Source organism: Rutilus rutilus (genome assembly GCF_951802725.1).
Source record: "Rutilus rutilus genome assembly, chromosome: 8".
NCBI classification, from domain to species: domain Eukaryota; kingdom Metazoa; phylum Chordata; class Actinopteri; order Cypriniformes; family Leuciscidae; genus Rutilus; species Rutilus rutilus.
In genome coordinates, this window is record NC_140222.1 from 22,921,111 (window position 1) to 22,936,341 (window position 15,231).

The 15,231-nt window shown below is 35.9% G+C and overlaps 1 protein-coding gene across 13 annotated transcripts in view; it reads left to right on the forward strand.

Annotated features, from left to right (window-relative positions):
- Positions 1-15,231, forward strand: part of r3hdm1 (R3H domain containing 1) — a 44,648-nt gene that overhangs the window by 16,471 nt on the left and 12,946 nt on the right. For 6 of the 13 annotated variants that reach the window (XM_084415634.1, XM_084415624.1, XM_084415623.1 and 3 more), the window contains 11 exons: positions 495-530; positions 1,203-1,289; positions 5,888-6,017; positions 6,129-6,207; positions 8,441-8,500; positions 9,033-9,173; positions 9,259-9,367; positions 9,510-9,605; positions 10,140-10,168; positions 10,290-10,343; positions 10,479-10,696. In XM_084415634.1, the coding sequence (XP_084271760.1) occupies positions 495-530; positions 1,203-1,289; positions 5,888-6,017; positions 6,129-6,207; positions 8,441-8,500; positions 9,033-9,173; positions 9,259-9,367; positions 9,510-9,605; positions 10,140-10,168; positions 10,290-10,343; positions 10,479-10,696 (1,039 nt within the window). The remainder of the gene's footprint in view (positions 1-494; positions 531-1,202; positions 1,290-5,887; positions 6,018-6,128; positions 6,208-8,440; positions 8,501-9,032; positions 9,174-9,258; positions 9,368-9,509; positions 9,606-10,139; positions 10,169-10,289; positions 10,344-10,478; positions 10,697-15,231) is intronic. The other 7 variants (XM_084415627.1, XM_084415625.1, XM_084415632.1 and 4 more) reach the window with 2 other exon arrangements.

The following is a 15,231-nucleotide window of genomic DNA, read 5'->3' on the forward strand; positions in this document are numbered from 1 at the left end:
TATATATATATATATATATATATATATATATATATATATATATATATATATATATATAAAAATAAAAGCATTTATTTGATTTAAAATCTAGAAAACATTATAAATGTCTTTACTGTCACTGTTGATCTTTTTAATGCATCCATGCCGAATATTTATAAAAATAAATAAAAACAATGGTGACATTAATAGTGAAAAAAAATGATGCTTTTAGCTAAATTTAACATATGTTTAAGATTTTTACATGATTGCAATGGCAGTTTGGTTGAAATTAGGGTTCACAAAAACTACATAATTGTATCTCCTAAAGTCTGAAACCAAATTATATTTTATAATGTATATTTATATTATTATTTTAATTAATGCATTATTGTTCATATACTATATATATAAATAAATATACATTTTAAGCATGTCATATGTTAACAAACAATTGTGTATTTTAAATATTTAATAACATGATCCAAATTTCCTCCTTTTTTCCTTTTTAACAACAGCTCGGCCAATCAGCACAGAGCATTAAACGGTCCAAGGTACGGTATGATCACAGCATGAGTTGGTTCGCTTTTTTTTTTTGTTGCTTTTTCCTGATTGATTGGTTGGTTGTTTTGTTTGCCTGTGCTCTGTGTGCCTTGCGAGAAAAAGAGAGAGAGAGAGAGTTCGGCAGTGCATTGTGGGAATAAAAGCCCCTGCTCGAGTCAGTAAAGAATAATAAATGTGCTTGGGGGGGATGCTGCGTTTAGCACTTTTGCAGCATGAACCAAAATGCCGGGGGTTTGTAAAACCCAAGCGCCTCCTCTGGAGAGTTTCCCACCTAGTGTCGAATTCTGCTCTGCTCTTGATGTCGGTTTATCTCTGCATTTTGAACAGCCGCTGTTTTTGTGATTTCGTTGAGTTTGTGCATTAAAACCGTGTTCTTTTTGGTTGTTTTGACATTGCCTGCAAGAAATTGTCTCTTGTGTTTATTATTATTTCTAAAAAATATTACGTTCGAGATTTTCAGACTTTCAGGGGTTTCAGATGTGTTTATATAAGCGTTGGTTTTAATAAACATACCTCTAATTAACACACACCCCTCCCAGAGCTCTGAAAAGTCTCCTGAGACGTTGCAAAATGGTGCTTGTATATTTTTAGTCATGCGTTGTTGGACGTTTTTTTGCAAATGAGTGCCAGACGTTTTGGTAACCATGGTTACTCTCCTCCAGTCCAACGGCAAGTTAAAGTTAGTTCGCAGCTTGGCGGTGTGTGAGGAACCATCTCCACCTCCGCTCCGAGAACTGCCACAAGAACAGGTAAACGTGTGTGTGTGTTCTGAATAGCATACTCCTTACCTTTTAGGTCATGTGACCTAGTTTACTTAATAATTCACATACTATTTCAAATAAAAATAGCATGCCGTTCATACTACAAAGTATGAAGGCCCTTAGGGGACATTGTGATGGTAAAAAAAAGTGAGGAAAAATTATATTTCCATGATTTTGCATTCGCTCACAAATCTTTTGTGATGGAAATAATATGAGGTGGGAGGACAAACAATATTTCAGTGCTTTTGCGAGCGAACGCAACGTTTCTTGGGGGAACGCAAAGGTTTTTATGAGAAAATGCAAATGTTTTGCGAGGGAAGTAATTTTCTCGGGGGTACAAATGTTTTGCGAGAGAAATACATTTTTCTTGGGGGAACACAATAGTATTGCAAAAGCGCATTTTTTTCACTGGGGAACATAATGGTTTTGCAAGAGAATGCAAAGTCTCTATGGGAATGCAATAGTCTTGTGAGAAAACGCAACCGTTTTGCGAGACAATGCAAAGTATCTCGGGGAACGCAACAGTTTTGTGAGAAAATGCTATAGTTTTGCGAGAATGCAAAGTTTCTCAGGGAACACGCTAGTTTTGTGTGGGAACGCAAAGTTGTTCGGGGAACAATAGTTTTGCGAGAGAATGCTAATGTTTTTGCGAGAAAACGCAAAAGTTTTGCAAGAAGAAGGCACATTTTCTCGGGGAACGCAATAGTTTTGCGAGACAATGCAAAGTTTCTCGGGGAACGTGATAGTTTTGCGAGACAATGCAAAGTTTCTCGGGGAACGCGATAGTTTTGCGAGACAATGCAAAGTTTCTTGGGGAACGCGATAGTTTTGCGAGACAATGCAAAATTTCTTAGGGAACGCGTTAGTTTTGAGAGAAGACGCGAAGATTCTCTGGGAACGCAATTGTTTTGTGAGAGAACGCAAATATTCTTCAGGGGAATGCAATTGCTTTGAAAACGCAAAAGTTTTGCTTGTGAATGGAAAGTCTCTCTGGGAATGCAATAGTCTTGTGAGAAAACGCAACCGTTTTGCGAGACAATGCAAAGTTTCTCGGGGAACGCGATAGTTTTGCGAGACAATGCAAAGTTTCTTGGGGAACGCGATAGTTTTGCGAGACAATGCAAAATTTCTTAGGGAACGCGTTAGTTTTGAGAGAAGACGCGAAGATTCTCTGGGAACGCAATTGTTTTGTGAGAGAACGCAAATTTTCTTCAGGGGAATGCAATTGCTTTGAAAACGCAAGTTCTGCTTGCGAATGGAAAGTCTCTCTGGGAATGCAATAGTCTTGTGAGAAAACGCAACCGTTTTGCGAGACAATGCAAAGTATCTCGGGGAACGCAACAGTTTTGTGAGAAAATGCTATAGTTTTGCGAGAATGCAAAGTTTCTCAGGGAACACGATAGTTTTGTGAGGGAACGCAAAGTTGTTCGGGGAACAATAGTTTTACGAGAGAATGCTCGTGTTTTTGCGAGAAAACGCAAACGTTTTGCAAGAAGAAGGCACATTTTCTCGGGGAACGCAATAGTTTTGCGAGAATGCAAAGTTTCTCAGGGAATGTAATACTTTGCGAGAGAATACACATTTTCTCAGGAAACACAATAGTTTTGCAAGACAACAAAAAATTTCTCAAGAGATTTTTGGCGAGAAAATGCACATTTTAAGGGGAGCGCGTTTGTTTCGTGAGAAAACGGTAGTTTTGCAAGACAACACAAAGTTTCTCTGTGGATCGCAATACATTTGCGATAGAAGCCAAAAGCATTGAAATATAATTTTGTTTCTTTGATTTTTATATTTCCCTTAGTGGCTTCATAGCAAAGCACTTAAACTCCGATCAAACCGATGTCCTTGCTCCAGTGCTTCCCACATCAATAACGCTGTCAAAACATCAACGCTGCTCTTAGTTATAAAGACGTTTTGCGCGAGCCGATCGCATATGTGCACGTTTTATAGAGCTGTGCGTTTATTAAAGGTGTGCGCGTCCCCAGCACAGGATTGCTTTCATCCATCATCTATACCAAATACAATTTTCCTGTCTCAGCTGCCTAGCTCAGTGGATTGCTATAATTGCCTGTTCTTATCCAAACCCCATTTTTGTTCTATTTATTAGGTTAGTGTGCAGCTCAGAGCCGCTATTAGGAAGCCTAGAGCTCGCTGTAGGCGGTCAACACCATCAGCTCTTTGTATACAAGGCTGCAACTTTCTTTGTGTGTTGGTTATTAAAGAAATAATAATTGCATTTGATATATTCATCATATTTATATGTATATTCATTTAAGTTTTTCAAAAGTAAAGCATATATTGTTCTTTTTTTATCATTACTGATGTAACATTTGAGATGTAAACCAAATACATTGCATGTTATATCATACTCATTGTTGGCTTGAATTTATTTTTATAAGCATGTCAATACTTGACCATATAATATTTAAGAGAAAAGTGAAATATTTGGTGAATACATTTGACAACCTTGCTTTTAAATGACGTTTTTGTTAAGAAACCCAGCCGATCGTTTCGTTTTTATCTTTTTTTTTTTAATCGGAAGTCATGCAGTGCGAGAGCAGGTGAGGAAGAAAAGAACTCAAGGTCTTTGTGGACAAACCGTCTGAAAGACGAATAAATGTCCTTAATCAAGTTTACGTCCTTGAACGAGTGAATGAGACTTCCTCCCCGAGGAAAGAGGGTCTCTATTCATAGACCTTTCTCATCTCTCTGAACCCCCCCTTCACAACCTGCTCATTCACGATCTGTCCATTCGTCTTCTCTCTCGCCGTCCCTCGTGTAGCATGACATTTTTGTCCTCGTTCGAGTGAAGAAAAAAGCCAGAGAACGAAAAACAGTGCCTAACGATTTATAACGAATATAAAAGGACCCAAAAATTAAACCTGTCATCATTTACTATGTACAAAATCCAAACAATTTTAGACCTTGACAGCCCTGCTTCCTATTTACTTTCATTATATGGAAAAGAGCAGCATGAGCATTCAGCTAAACATCTCCTTTTGTACTCGGAAGAAAGAAAGTCAAAAGATTTGGGATCACGAAAGGGTGAATAAATGATGAGAGAATTATAATTTTAGGGTGAACTATCTCTTTAAAGCCACTGCTGTTCATTTGGCCGGCTCTTTCTCTCGCTCTCTGTTTGAAATAAAGCCGAGTTTTAGCATCAGAGTGAAGGATCATGGTGGGATCGAGTCCAAAGCTCACAGAAGGGCAGAATGATCTCATAACCTCCACAATCCTTCGTCTTTCTCCTCAGGGGAGTTTGTAAATCCCATTCATAAAATATAAATTCATGTGCAGTAGAACAGGCCAAAATACCCTCTAAACCTAAAAGCTGCGCACCTGAATGGAATACATTTACTATAATGAACATGCGCTTCTTGTACTATCACTATCGAAAGTTTTTAACTGTTATAGGGTCAGTTGAATACAGTTTACCATAACATAATTGAATGAACAATAAGCATAATTTATGAGCAAAATTAAATTCTGTTTAAATCGTTCATGAAGTGGGATTGAATAGGCCTGGCCTAAAAAAGTATCACTTTTTTATTTTATTTTTTATTTTTTATTTGTTTTATTATTTTGGTAAAGTTAAAGTTTTTGTGTTTGAACAAAAAATATTTATTTATTTAGTGCTTTGTGACATAAGTGTTATGTATTATTATTATTATTATTATTATTATTGTGGAATTATATGATAATGTGTGGAATTTGGATTAGTTTTTTCCCTTTTATTGTGACTTTTGTCCAAATGTCAGTGGATATATCAGCCTGCCACTAATTTAAAACTAAAATTATTGATTTGTTTATTAAATTTTTTTGTTTTGTTATATATATATATATATATATATATATATATATATATATATATATATATATATATATAAACAAAATATATATACATACATACATACATACATACACACACACACACACACACACACACACACACACACACATTTTATTTGATTTAACATGCTGTTTTTTATTATCAATATTATTGTCAATATAGTATATATAACTATATAGTATATATAAAAATATATTTCTTCACCTATATATTATTGGTACTCTATATACTATATATTATTGTGGGAAATTTGATTTCGTTTTTTTATTTATTGTTATTTTTATTCTTTATTTATAGACAGAATTGTGATACCATCCATAAATTCATAAATTACTAATCTAAAAGTTTGTATAGGTAGTTTATAGTCTAGGGTTTATGTTGGAACATTGTTGTTCTCTATTGTGATTGTTATGTGAGAGGAGGCAAGTCTTTATTACTTGAGATGATTACAAGTCTTGTGCTAATTGTTTTGGCAAAGTATTTTAATCAAACTCCTCTGATTAGTTGCAGCTAAGGGAAAGAGATCATAATTAGCTTTAAATTACCCTCCTCACTTCATAATGACAAAAATGAGCTGTTGTTTTTCTTCTAATCATCAAAAAAAGGTGTTTGTTGTTTTTAGAAACTTGGGAAATGGAAATGTGTTCATATCAAATATATCTATAATTGAATGAAATTGAATGAATCACTTTTTGCTATTGTTAATGTCTTATTTCTAAATCTGTTTTAACAGGAAAAGATTGATATCGAGCTCAGTCAGTCTTTTGAAAAAGACGAAACTTCCATCAAAATTGAGGACAGTGAGAAAATCTCAGAAAAGCCAGAGAAAACAGACCGACTGTCCAAGAAGACACTCTCAAGAGGTGTGTGTGTGTGTGTGTGTCTTTGTTTTTTTGGCAGAGGAGGTGTTTTCTCACAGGCCAGATGGATGCAACAGAATGTGTGTGATGAATCTCTCTCCATCTCTCTCTCAGATCCCAGTCAGGAATACACAGACTCCACGGGAATAGACCTCCACGAGTTTCTGGTCAACACGCTGAAGAACAACCCCCGGTGTGTGAAAATCCCCCCCACCGTCTCATTAACACACCCTCATCTGAATGTTACTGCTACTGCTACTTCCTGTCGATTCATTGAGCTCGTTTTGTGTTTTTTTTTTTAAATGTGCTTTTTATTTCTAGAGTAGGTCACTTTAGTTCGATAGGCCATTTTACACAAAGCAACTTTGCAACTACATGTCAACTAGCAGTCATTAGAGTATTAGTAGACTGTCTGCTTAATATCTGCTAACACTTTATTCTGATGCTCCCCCAACAGACATGTTGACATGTAGATGCAAATTTACTTGTAGTTAGTTGACATGTAGTTGCAATTTTTGTTATAGTTAGTAGAATGTCTAAAGCGGACTATTTAAATAAAGTGACCTAGGTCACTTTAAAGGGGACATTTGCAGTTTATTTTGTTTTGGGGTCATTTTCTATTTAATATTTGTATATAAATAATATATTTTTAGATATTATATTTTAATAATCATTTTAAAGGGATAGTTCACCCAAAAATGAAAATTCTGTCATCATTTACTTATGTTTTTCAAAACCCATAAGACTTTTGTTCATTTCTGTAAAACAAATGAATATATTTATCTGTCCCTCCATTGAAATTCTCTACACCCAAAACTAAAAAAAGTTCATGAAGAGATCGTAAACTAAATCCATATGAATCGAGCGGGTTCAATCCAAGTCTTCTGAAGAGACACAGTCGCCTTATATGATGAACAGATTTAATTTCTGCTTTTATTCACAAATAAATATTGATCAGCAAACATAAATGCTTGACGTGCAAGAACAAACCTCATTGGTTCTTGCTGAAGCTCAGACGTGCTGCGTAACACGAGAATGAACCTCATTGGTTGTTGCAGAAGCTCAAACGTGCTGCGTAACACGAGAATGAACCTCATTGGTTCTTGCTGAAGCTCAAACGCGCTGCGTAACACGAGAATGAACCTCATTGGTTCTTGCTGAAGCTCAAACGCGCTGCGTAACACGAGAATGAACCTCATTGGTTCTTGCTGAAGCTCAAACGTGCTGCGTAACACGAGAATGAACCTCATTGGTTCTTACAGAAGCTCAAACGCGCTGCGTAACACGAGAATGAACCTCATTGGTTCTTACAGAAGCTCAAACGCGCTGCGTAACACGAGAATGAACCTCATTGGTTCTTACAGAAGCTCAAACGCGCTGCGTAACACGAGAATGAACCTCATTGGTTCTTGCTGAAGCTCAAACGTGCTGCGTAACACGAGAATGAACCTCATTGGTTCTTACAGAAGCTCAAACGCGCTGCGTAACACGAGAATGAACCTCATTGGTTCTTACAGAAGCTCAAACGCGCTGCGTAACACGAGAATGAACCTCATTGGTTCTTACAGAAGCTCAAACGCGCTGCGTAACACGAGAATGAACCTCATTGGTTCTTGCTGAAGCTCAAACGTGCTGCGTAACACGAGAATGAACCTCATTGGTTCTTGCTGAAGCTCAAACGTGCTGCGTAACACGAGAATGAACCTCATTGGTTCTTGCGGAAGCTCAAACGTGCTGCGTAACATGAGAATGAACCTCATTGGTTCTTGCTGAAGCTCAAACGTGCTGCGTAACACGAGAATGAACCTCATTGGTTCTTACAGAAGCTCAAACGTGCTGCGTAACACGAGAATGAACCTCATTGGTTCTTGCTGAAGCTCAAACGTGCTGCGTAACACATGAGAATGAACCTCATTGGTTCTCATGCTTTAGCTTCCATGACCAAATTTGAATGCATCATGTACGTTTACTAATCAATGTTTATGTGAAAAATAGCCTAAATTAAATCTGTTCATCATTTAAAGCTATTCTGTCTCTTCAGAAGACTTGAATTAAACCTCTCGATTCAAGTGGATTTAATTTTCAATGTCTTTATGAGTGTTTTGAAGTGTCAGAATTTTGGGTGAATAGACTTTCAATGACAGAAATCTCTCAGATTTCATTAAAAATATCTTTGTGTTCTGACGGAACGACATGAGGGCGAGTAATTGACAGAATTTTCATTTTTGGGTGAACTATTACTTAAATATTTCTATTAAAAAGTGTAAGAAAACTACTTTTTGAACAAGTATTGCATCTCTTCTTGGTTGTTAATGTGGATCGATGCGGCGCTTGTAGGCACACATTTGAATGCTCTGGCACTTGTGCGCTGGATTCTCATCATGCTGATGAGCTGTAATAAATGCTAATGAATGCTGCTCTTACAGGGACAGAATGATGCTGCTGAAACTCGAGCAAGATATTCTGGACTTCATTAGTAACATTGAGTAAGTCGAGCCAAAAAATAAAGAACTGTTTAAACTGACGTGATTTCTTTTACACACATACATGCATACATACACACACACACACACACACACACACACACACACACACACACACATATATATATATACATATAAAGCAAATTACTTAAAAATTTAAATGTTTAACTTTTTTTCCCCCTCTTTTCTTAATTTTTATGCATATCAGTTCTAGGTTGAAATATCAGCCAGGCTGATTACCAAAAAATACTATTTTAATGTATGTACAAAAATGTATTTGAATATTTGGCCATTTTGAGTACATTTTCAGTTTATTTTTTTTCAGAATTTTGAGATTTGAATGTAAAATGTTAATAATAAAACTGTATTTATGTATCAGCATTAAATTGATTGAGGGGCCGTTTACACAATACCGTTTTCAATTAAAACTGGATTAATGCACATAAATATAAAATATTAGGTTTTATAATAAGTATAGTTATATTTATAATATTATCATCCTTAAATTAATTTATTGATTGATTCCCCCCCACAGAAGTCAGAAGAGGAAGTTCCCCCCGATGACATCATACCACAGGATGCTCCTTCACAGGGTGGCGGCGTATTTTGGGCTGGACCATAATGTCGATCAGACTGGGAAATCAGTAATTATCAACAAAACCAACAATACTAGAATGTAAGTGTGGATTTAATGGTTACTAGCCTCAGTTGTTATAACTATTAAAGTTTTAATGTAACTTTTTTTTTTTCCTCTCTCACAGACCAGATCAGAAGTTTTCTGAACACATTAAAGATGATAAAACGGATGATTTCCAAAAGCGGTACATCTTAAAGAGAGATAACTCCAGCTTGGACCAGGAGGATGGCAGGGTAAGAGATATATTCTAACTTAAATATATTACTTACAAATAAATAAACTTCTGATTGAAGTAATCCAACAACCAACAAATGTGTACAATAATTTGCGCAATATGGTATTGAAGATAAAGTGTAAGTGTGTGTGTGTGTTTAGCTGCGGATGCGACTTAAGGATGACAGACGGAGTAAATCAATAGAGGAGCGAGAGGAGGAATACCAGCGCGCCAGAGACAGGATCTTTGCCCAAGACGTGCGTCTCCTCACCAAAATACAACACATCTTATTATAAACCTGTTATTAAGTTTTGTTTTTTATAAGTAGTGTTAGTTATTACTTAGTATAAACCACAACTTTGTGTGAGAAATGTCTATCATTTATCATATAATAGTTCATTTGAGCATAAATAATGTTTTGTGCTTTAGCTGTAATATAAATGTTAGAAATGTAGTTTGATCAAAATTTTTATTAATTTAGATAAAGCTAAAAAAGTAACAATATATATAATATGTAGCACTTTACAATAAGGTTCTATTAGTTAATATTAGTTAACTGCGTTAGTTAACATGAACTAACAATGACAAATACTTCTAAAGCATTTATTAATCTAAGTTAATAATTTCAACATTTACTGATAGTGTGTGTTAATATTATTTAATGGATTTGAGCTAACATGAACTAGCAATTAAAAAATGTAACAAAAGTATTGCTCATTGTTAGTTAATATATATTGTTTTATTTGTTTGTGTTTTTTTTTTTTTTTTAATGTGCGTCTTTTTATCTGCAGGGACAAGAACATTTCCCTTTTGATAAAAGGTAAAAATATTAATAACACAGTTACTAGTGAGTTACATGCGGGAGCTTCTTTATTGCTTTCGTGTTTGTCTGTTGTCTTATATACAGTATGTGATAATTGCAATGGTTAAATTCCCTCTAGAATTCAAGAGGACATGACTTTCATAAACACTCAGCAAAGACGACAGATATTCAGGTAGAGTTTATTTGTGTACTTTGTTTATTAGCTTAATTACATACCAGTTATGAGACAAAGATTTGCGCTTTTGAGTAAACGGTAGCCGTGTTTGTTTATCGTCGGGCTTTAATCCGTGAGTCGTTGTTTTTGTAGATTGAGAGACGGGCGCTCGGGAAACAGTCGTCAGAGCAGCTCTGAGAACGAGCTGAAGTATTCGGATTCTCGGCCCTGGAGCAGCACGGATTCAGACAGCTCCCACAGAAACCTGAAGCCCGCCATGACTAAAGCCAACAGCTTCAGCGGCATCAGCCTGCTGATTCGAGGAGACAGTACGGCCAGCAGCAAGAGCATGGGGAAACTGTCTAAAACCAGTAAATAACACACCTTCATTCACTTAACTGTCTAACTAGGGACTTGGTAATAGACTTTGTAGGGATGCACAATATAGAAGATTTTGTTCGTTTTTTTTGCACCTACATGAAATCAAAACTATGCCTATTTACCTTTAGTCGTTTGCGAACGATTCATTAAGTTATTTTAAAGAAAAGGTGTTTGTCTTCATTTATCTTTCATCAAAATATACTTGTTCCTGCCTCTGAAACGACTTTCCATTTCCTCTGACATCATCAGGCCTTATTTTTAAGCCCCTCCCCTTCATCTTTTCAACAAAATATAATAATTGTTCCTGCCTCTGAAACGACTTATCGTTACCGCTGACATCATCAAGGCCTTATTTTAAAGGAGAAGTTCACTTTCAAAAAAACTTTTGCTGATAATTTACTCACCCCCATGTCATCCAAGATGTCCATGTCTTTCTTTCTTCAGTCGCAAAGAAATTAAGGTTTTTGATGAAAACATTCCAGGATTTCCCCCCATGTAATGGATTCTATTGGGACCCAAACGGTAGAAGGTCCAAATGACAGTTTAAGTGCAGCTTCAAAGGGCTTTAAACGATACCAGACGATGAATAAGGGTCTTATCTAGCGAAACGATCGGTCATTTCCAAAATAAATAAAAAAGTTTAAGTTTTATAAGCACAAACGCTCGCCTTGCTCTGTTCTGTGATGCGCGTTCGTGACGTCACGTAATACGCAATTACGTTGAAAAGGTCACGCTTGACGTGTTTACAAATGTTCAGGAGGAGGACCATATACACATTTTCAAATGTATTTGTGTCAGTTTATCGTTTAAAATGCCCATTTCGTGTGCGTATCCTGGGTGTTTTAATATTAAAAAGCCAAAAAGAACATTTTCTTCAGGACAGAAATTTTTCAAGCGTGACCTTTTCAACGTAATTGCGTATTACGTGACGTCACGAACGCGCATCACAGAACAGAGCAAGGCGAACATTTGTGCTTATAAAACTTAAACTTTTTTATTTATTTTGGAAATGACCGATCGTTTCGCTAGATAAGACCCTTATTCATCATCTGGTATCGTTTAAAGCCCTTTGAAGCTGCACTTAAACTGTCATTTGGACCTTCTACCGTTTGGGTCCCAATAGAATCCATTACATGGGGGGAAATCCTGGAATGTTTTCATCAAAAACCTTAATTTCTTTGCGACTGAAGAAAGAAAGACATGGACATCTTGGATGACATGGGGGTGAGTAAATTATCAGCAAAAGTTTTTTTGAAAGTGAACTTCTCCTTTAAGCCACTCCCCTTTAATTTTTCATCATTATGAAATAATTGTTCTTGCCTCTGAAACGACTTACCGTTACCGCTGACATCATCAAGGCCTTATTTTAAGCCACTCCCCTTTAATTTTTCATCATTATGAAATAATTGTTCTTGCCTCTGAAACGACTTACCGTTACCGCTGACATCATCAAGGCCTTATTTTAAGCCACTCCCCTTTAATTTTTCATCATAATGATATAATTGTTCTTGCCTCTGAAACGACTTACCGTTACCGCTGACATCATCATGGCCTTATTTTAAGCCACTCCCCTTTAATTTTTCATCATAATGAAATAATTGTTCTTGCCTCTGAAACGACTTACCGTTACCGCTGACATCATCAAGGCCTTATTTTAAGCCACTCCCCTTTAATTTTTCATCATAATGATATAATTGTTCTTGCCTCTGAAACGACTTACCGTTACCGCTGACATCATCAAGGCCTTATTTTAAGCCACTCCCCTTTAATTTTTCATCATAATGATATAATTGTTCTTGCCTCTGAAACGACTTACCGTTACCGCTGACATCATCAAGGCCTTATTTTAAGCCACTCCCCTTTAATTTTTCATTATTATGAAATAATTGTTCTTGCCTCTGAAACGACTTTCCATTTCCTCTGACATCATCAGGCCTTATTTTTAAGCCCCTCCCCTTCATCTTTTCAACAAAATATAATAATTGTTCCTGCCTCTGAAACGACTTACCGTTACCGCTGACATCATCAAGGCCTTATTTTAAGCCACTCCCCTTTAATTTTTCATATATAATTGTATAAATATTCCGTTTATATATGAAAATTGTAGAAATCATAAATAATTGTTCCTGCCTCTGAAACGACTTTCCATTTCTGCATCATCAAGGTCTTTAAAACCTTCAACTTCCTGTTATATTAAAATGCTTTTCACCATCCAGTGTAATTCTTGATAATCTTGATAGTCCCTAATATAATTTTTTTTTTTTTTTGCGCTGAATATTGTTTCACTCTGAACATGATACAAAAGCCAGTTCATCTTAATTTTAAAATAAAGTGTTCAGGCTATAGTACAAGTTAAAAGTAAAATTAGTAAAGTCAAGCTACATTTATAGCTGAAAACAATGGATAACAAGTAGTTTTGAAACCTGGCACAGAAAAAGAGAAAATTAAGTTTTTGTTATAATTAGTTTAGTGTGAGTTAAAAATAAATAATTATGTCTGCTATGAACTGCTTTGTACATCAGCCTAATCAGACCAATACAGATGGTTTAAAGTTACAATTTTAAATAACAATGATACTAAAATTAGTATATGCAGATTGACCATGGTCCCTGATATATCGTGCATCCCTAGATGTCTGTGGTTTTTAAATGAAGCCAATATAATTTTTTACAGACTACAGTTTATGTCGGAATTACCGTAATTAGGAGACATGAGATTCTGCTCCAATCGATTCCTTTCCTCGGACTCAGAAATGCTTTGTTTCTATGGCAATGCTCATAAGGCCTGTTCGTATTGTACTTTATACTTAATTGCTACACATAATTTTTATATATATATATATGTATGTATGTATGTATATATGTATATATGTATGTTTTTGACAGCGGTCAAATAGGACCAGTCAGTAAAGAGATTCCGAATTCCCAAAATTTACAGTAATTCCAACATGAACCCTAAAATCCAACTTTTTAGAGGTTGACATTTTTTTATTGTAGTTTGAGATCTTTTCCAGTTTGTCTTGTTCAAATACTACATGAACTGACCGTGTGTATCTTCACTTTCACTATCCCAGTCCTGCTTTCCTATGCTCACCGTTTTGTTCTTTTGAAGACCATTTTTTGTTTCATCATTTCGTGTTCGTGCTTTAAGCTGCCATGTATTGCGTGTGTGTGTGTGTGTGTGTGGTGAATCTCTCTGCCCTCTTTTTTCACCTATTTCATGTCCATCGAGGAACAGCTAAGAGAACACATTCATATTCAGAGCCGTCTGCTCTCTGGATTCATTGGTTATTTATGCTCTGGCATTTAGAAGCTCAAGGAGTCGAAGCCAATATATATTTATCACTTTTAATATTTAATGGGACTGCTCTTCCGTTCAGCAACCGTTGGATCTCTCCTCATGGCCAGTTACGTTTGAACAGCCCTCTGAATGATCACACATTCTGTTGCTCTTATACATCAGTGGTTTCATCCAGATATAAATGCGTCAGATAAGAAATTTTGTCGTTTTTTTTTATTATTCACTGTCAAATCTAAATTTAGTATATTTATTTAATTGTTTTTTAATTACTTACAAAAATCACGTATGTGGTTTGCAGACAGATTCATATTTTAACTTTATTTTATTTTTATTTTAATCATATTATTTTAAATCAGATTCAGTCTGAACAATCAGGTTTCAAGTAGTTTTCATCGGTATGAGACTATTCTGGATAAATATGTTTTAAAAAAAGTAGCTGTAATCATAATAATAATGAATAACAATTTATTAAAGCTGCAGTCTGTAACTTTTTTGGGGTTAAAAATGATCCAAAATACATTTTTGAGCAAGTACATAACCAGCCAGTGCTCAAAACTCTCTGCTTGCCTTAGCTCGATTCAAAACGGTAAGCTTGTAATAATGTTTTCCAGTGGTACTGGTGGATTTCCTCGGGAAATTCGAGCATGTCTTTGCGTCATTCCGTCACATCTGTACACATAAAGAAGAGTCTCGGCTAGTAGGCTATGTTGTGTGTGAGGATACTGGAGGTGGAGATTTATAGCCTTTTCTCACAGCACTTGATATAATTAAACTTATCAATTTGATGGCGGATCCAGAAAGGTTCAAACGACAATCACCAGTGACAGCTGGAGATTCACTCGTTGTAAAATGCAAAAGACTTCGGACTTCGGAGTGGCTACGGAAAAAAGAGACCCATGCGAAAACAAGGATAAACATCGGAAGGGCATTAAATATTGTCACGCAATGCTGATGTTGTTAACATTAACAATTTGAGAACAAAGTATAAACGGTTTGACGTGATATCAATCGTTAGATTTACTGCAATGCTTTTTTTCCAGTGACATTTTCCGGTGAAAATTCTTATGTTGGTCATACTTCCAAATAGTAGAATCTGTGATTGCGAATGACAGTTTCCACACTGGAGCGGCGACTGACAGCCGCACATTCTCCTCAAAACATTGGATTCATCCGCGCTGTGCCGTGCCGAAGTTGATAATTCCGTGAATAACTGCAGTTGCAGATT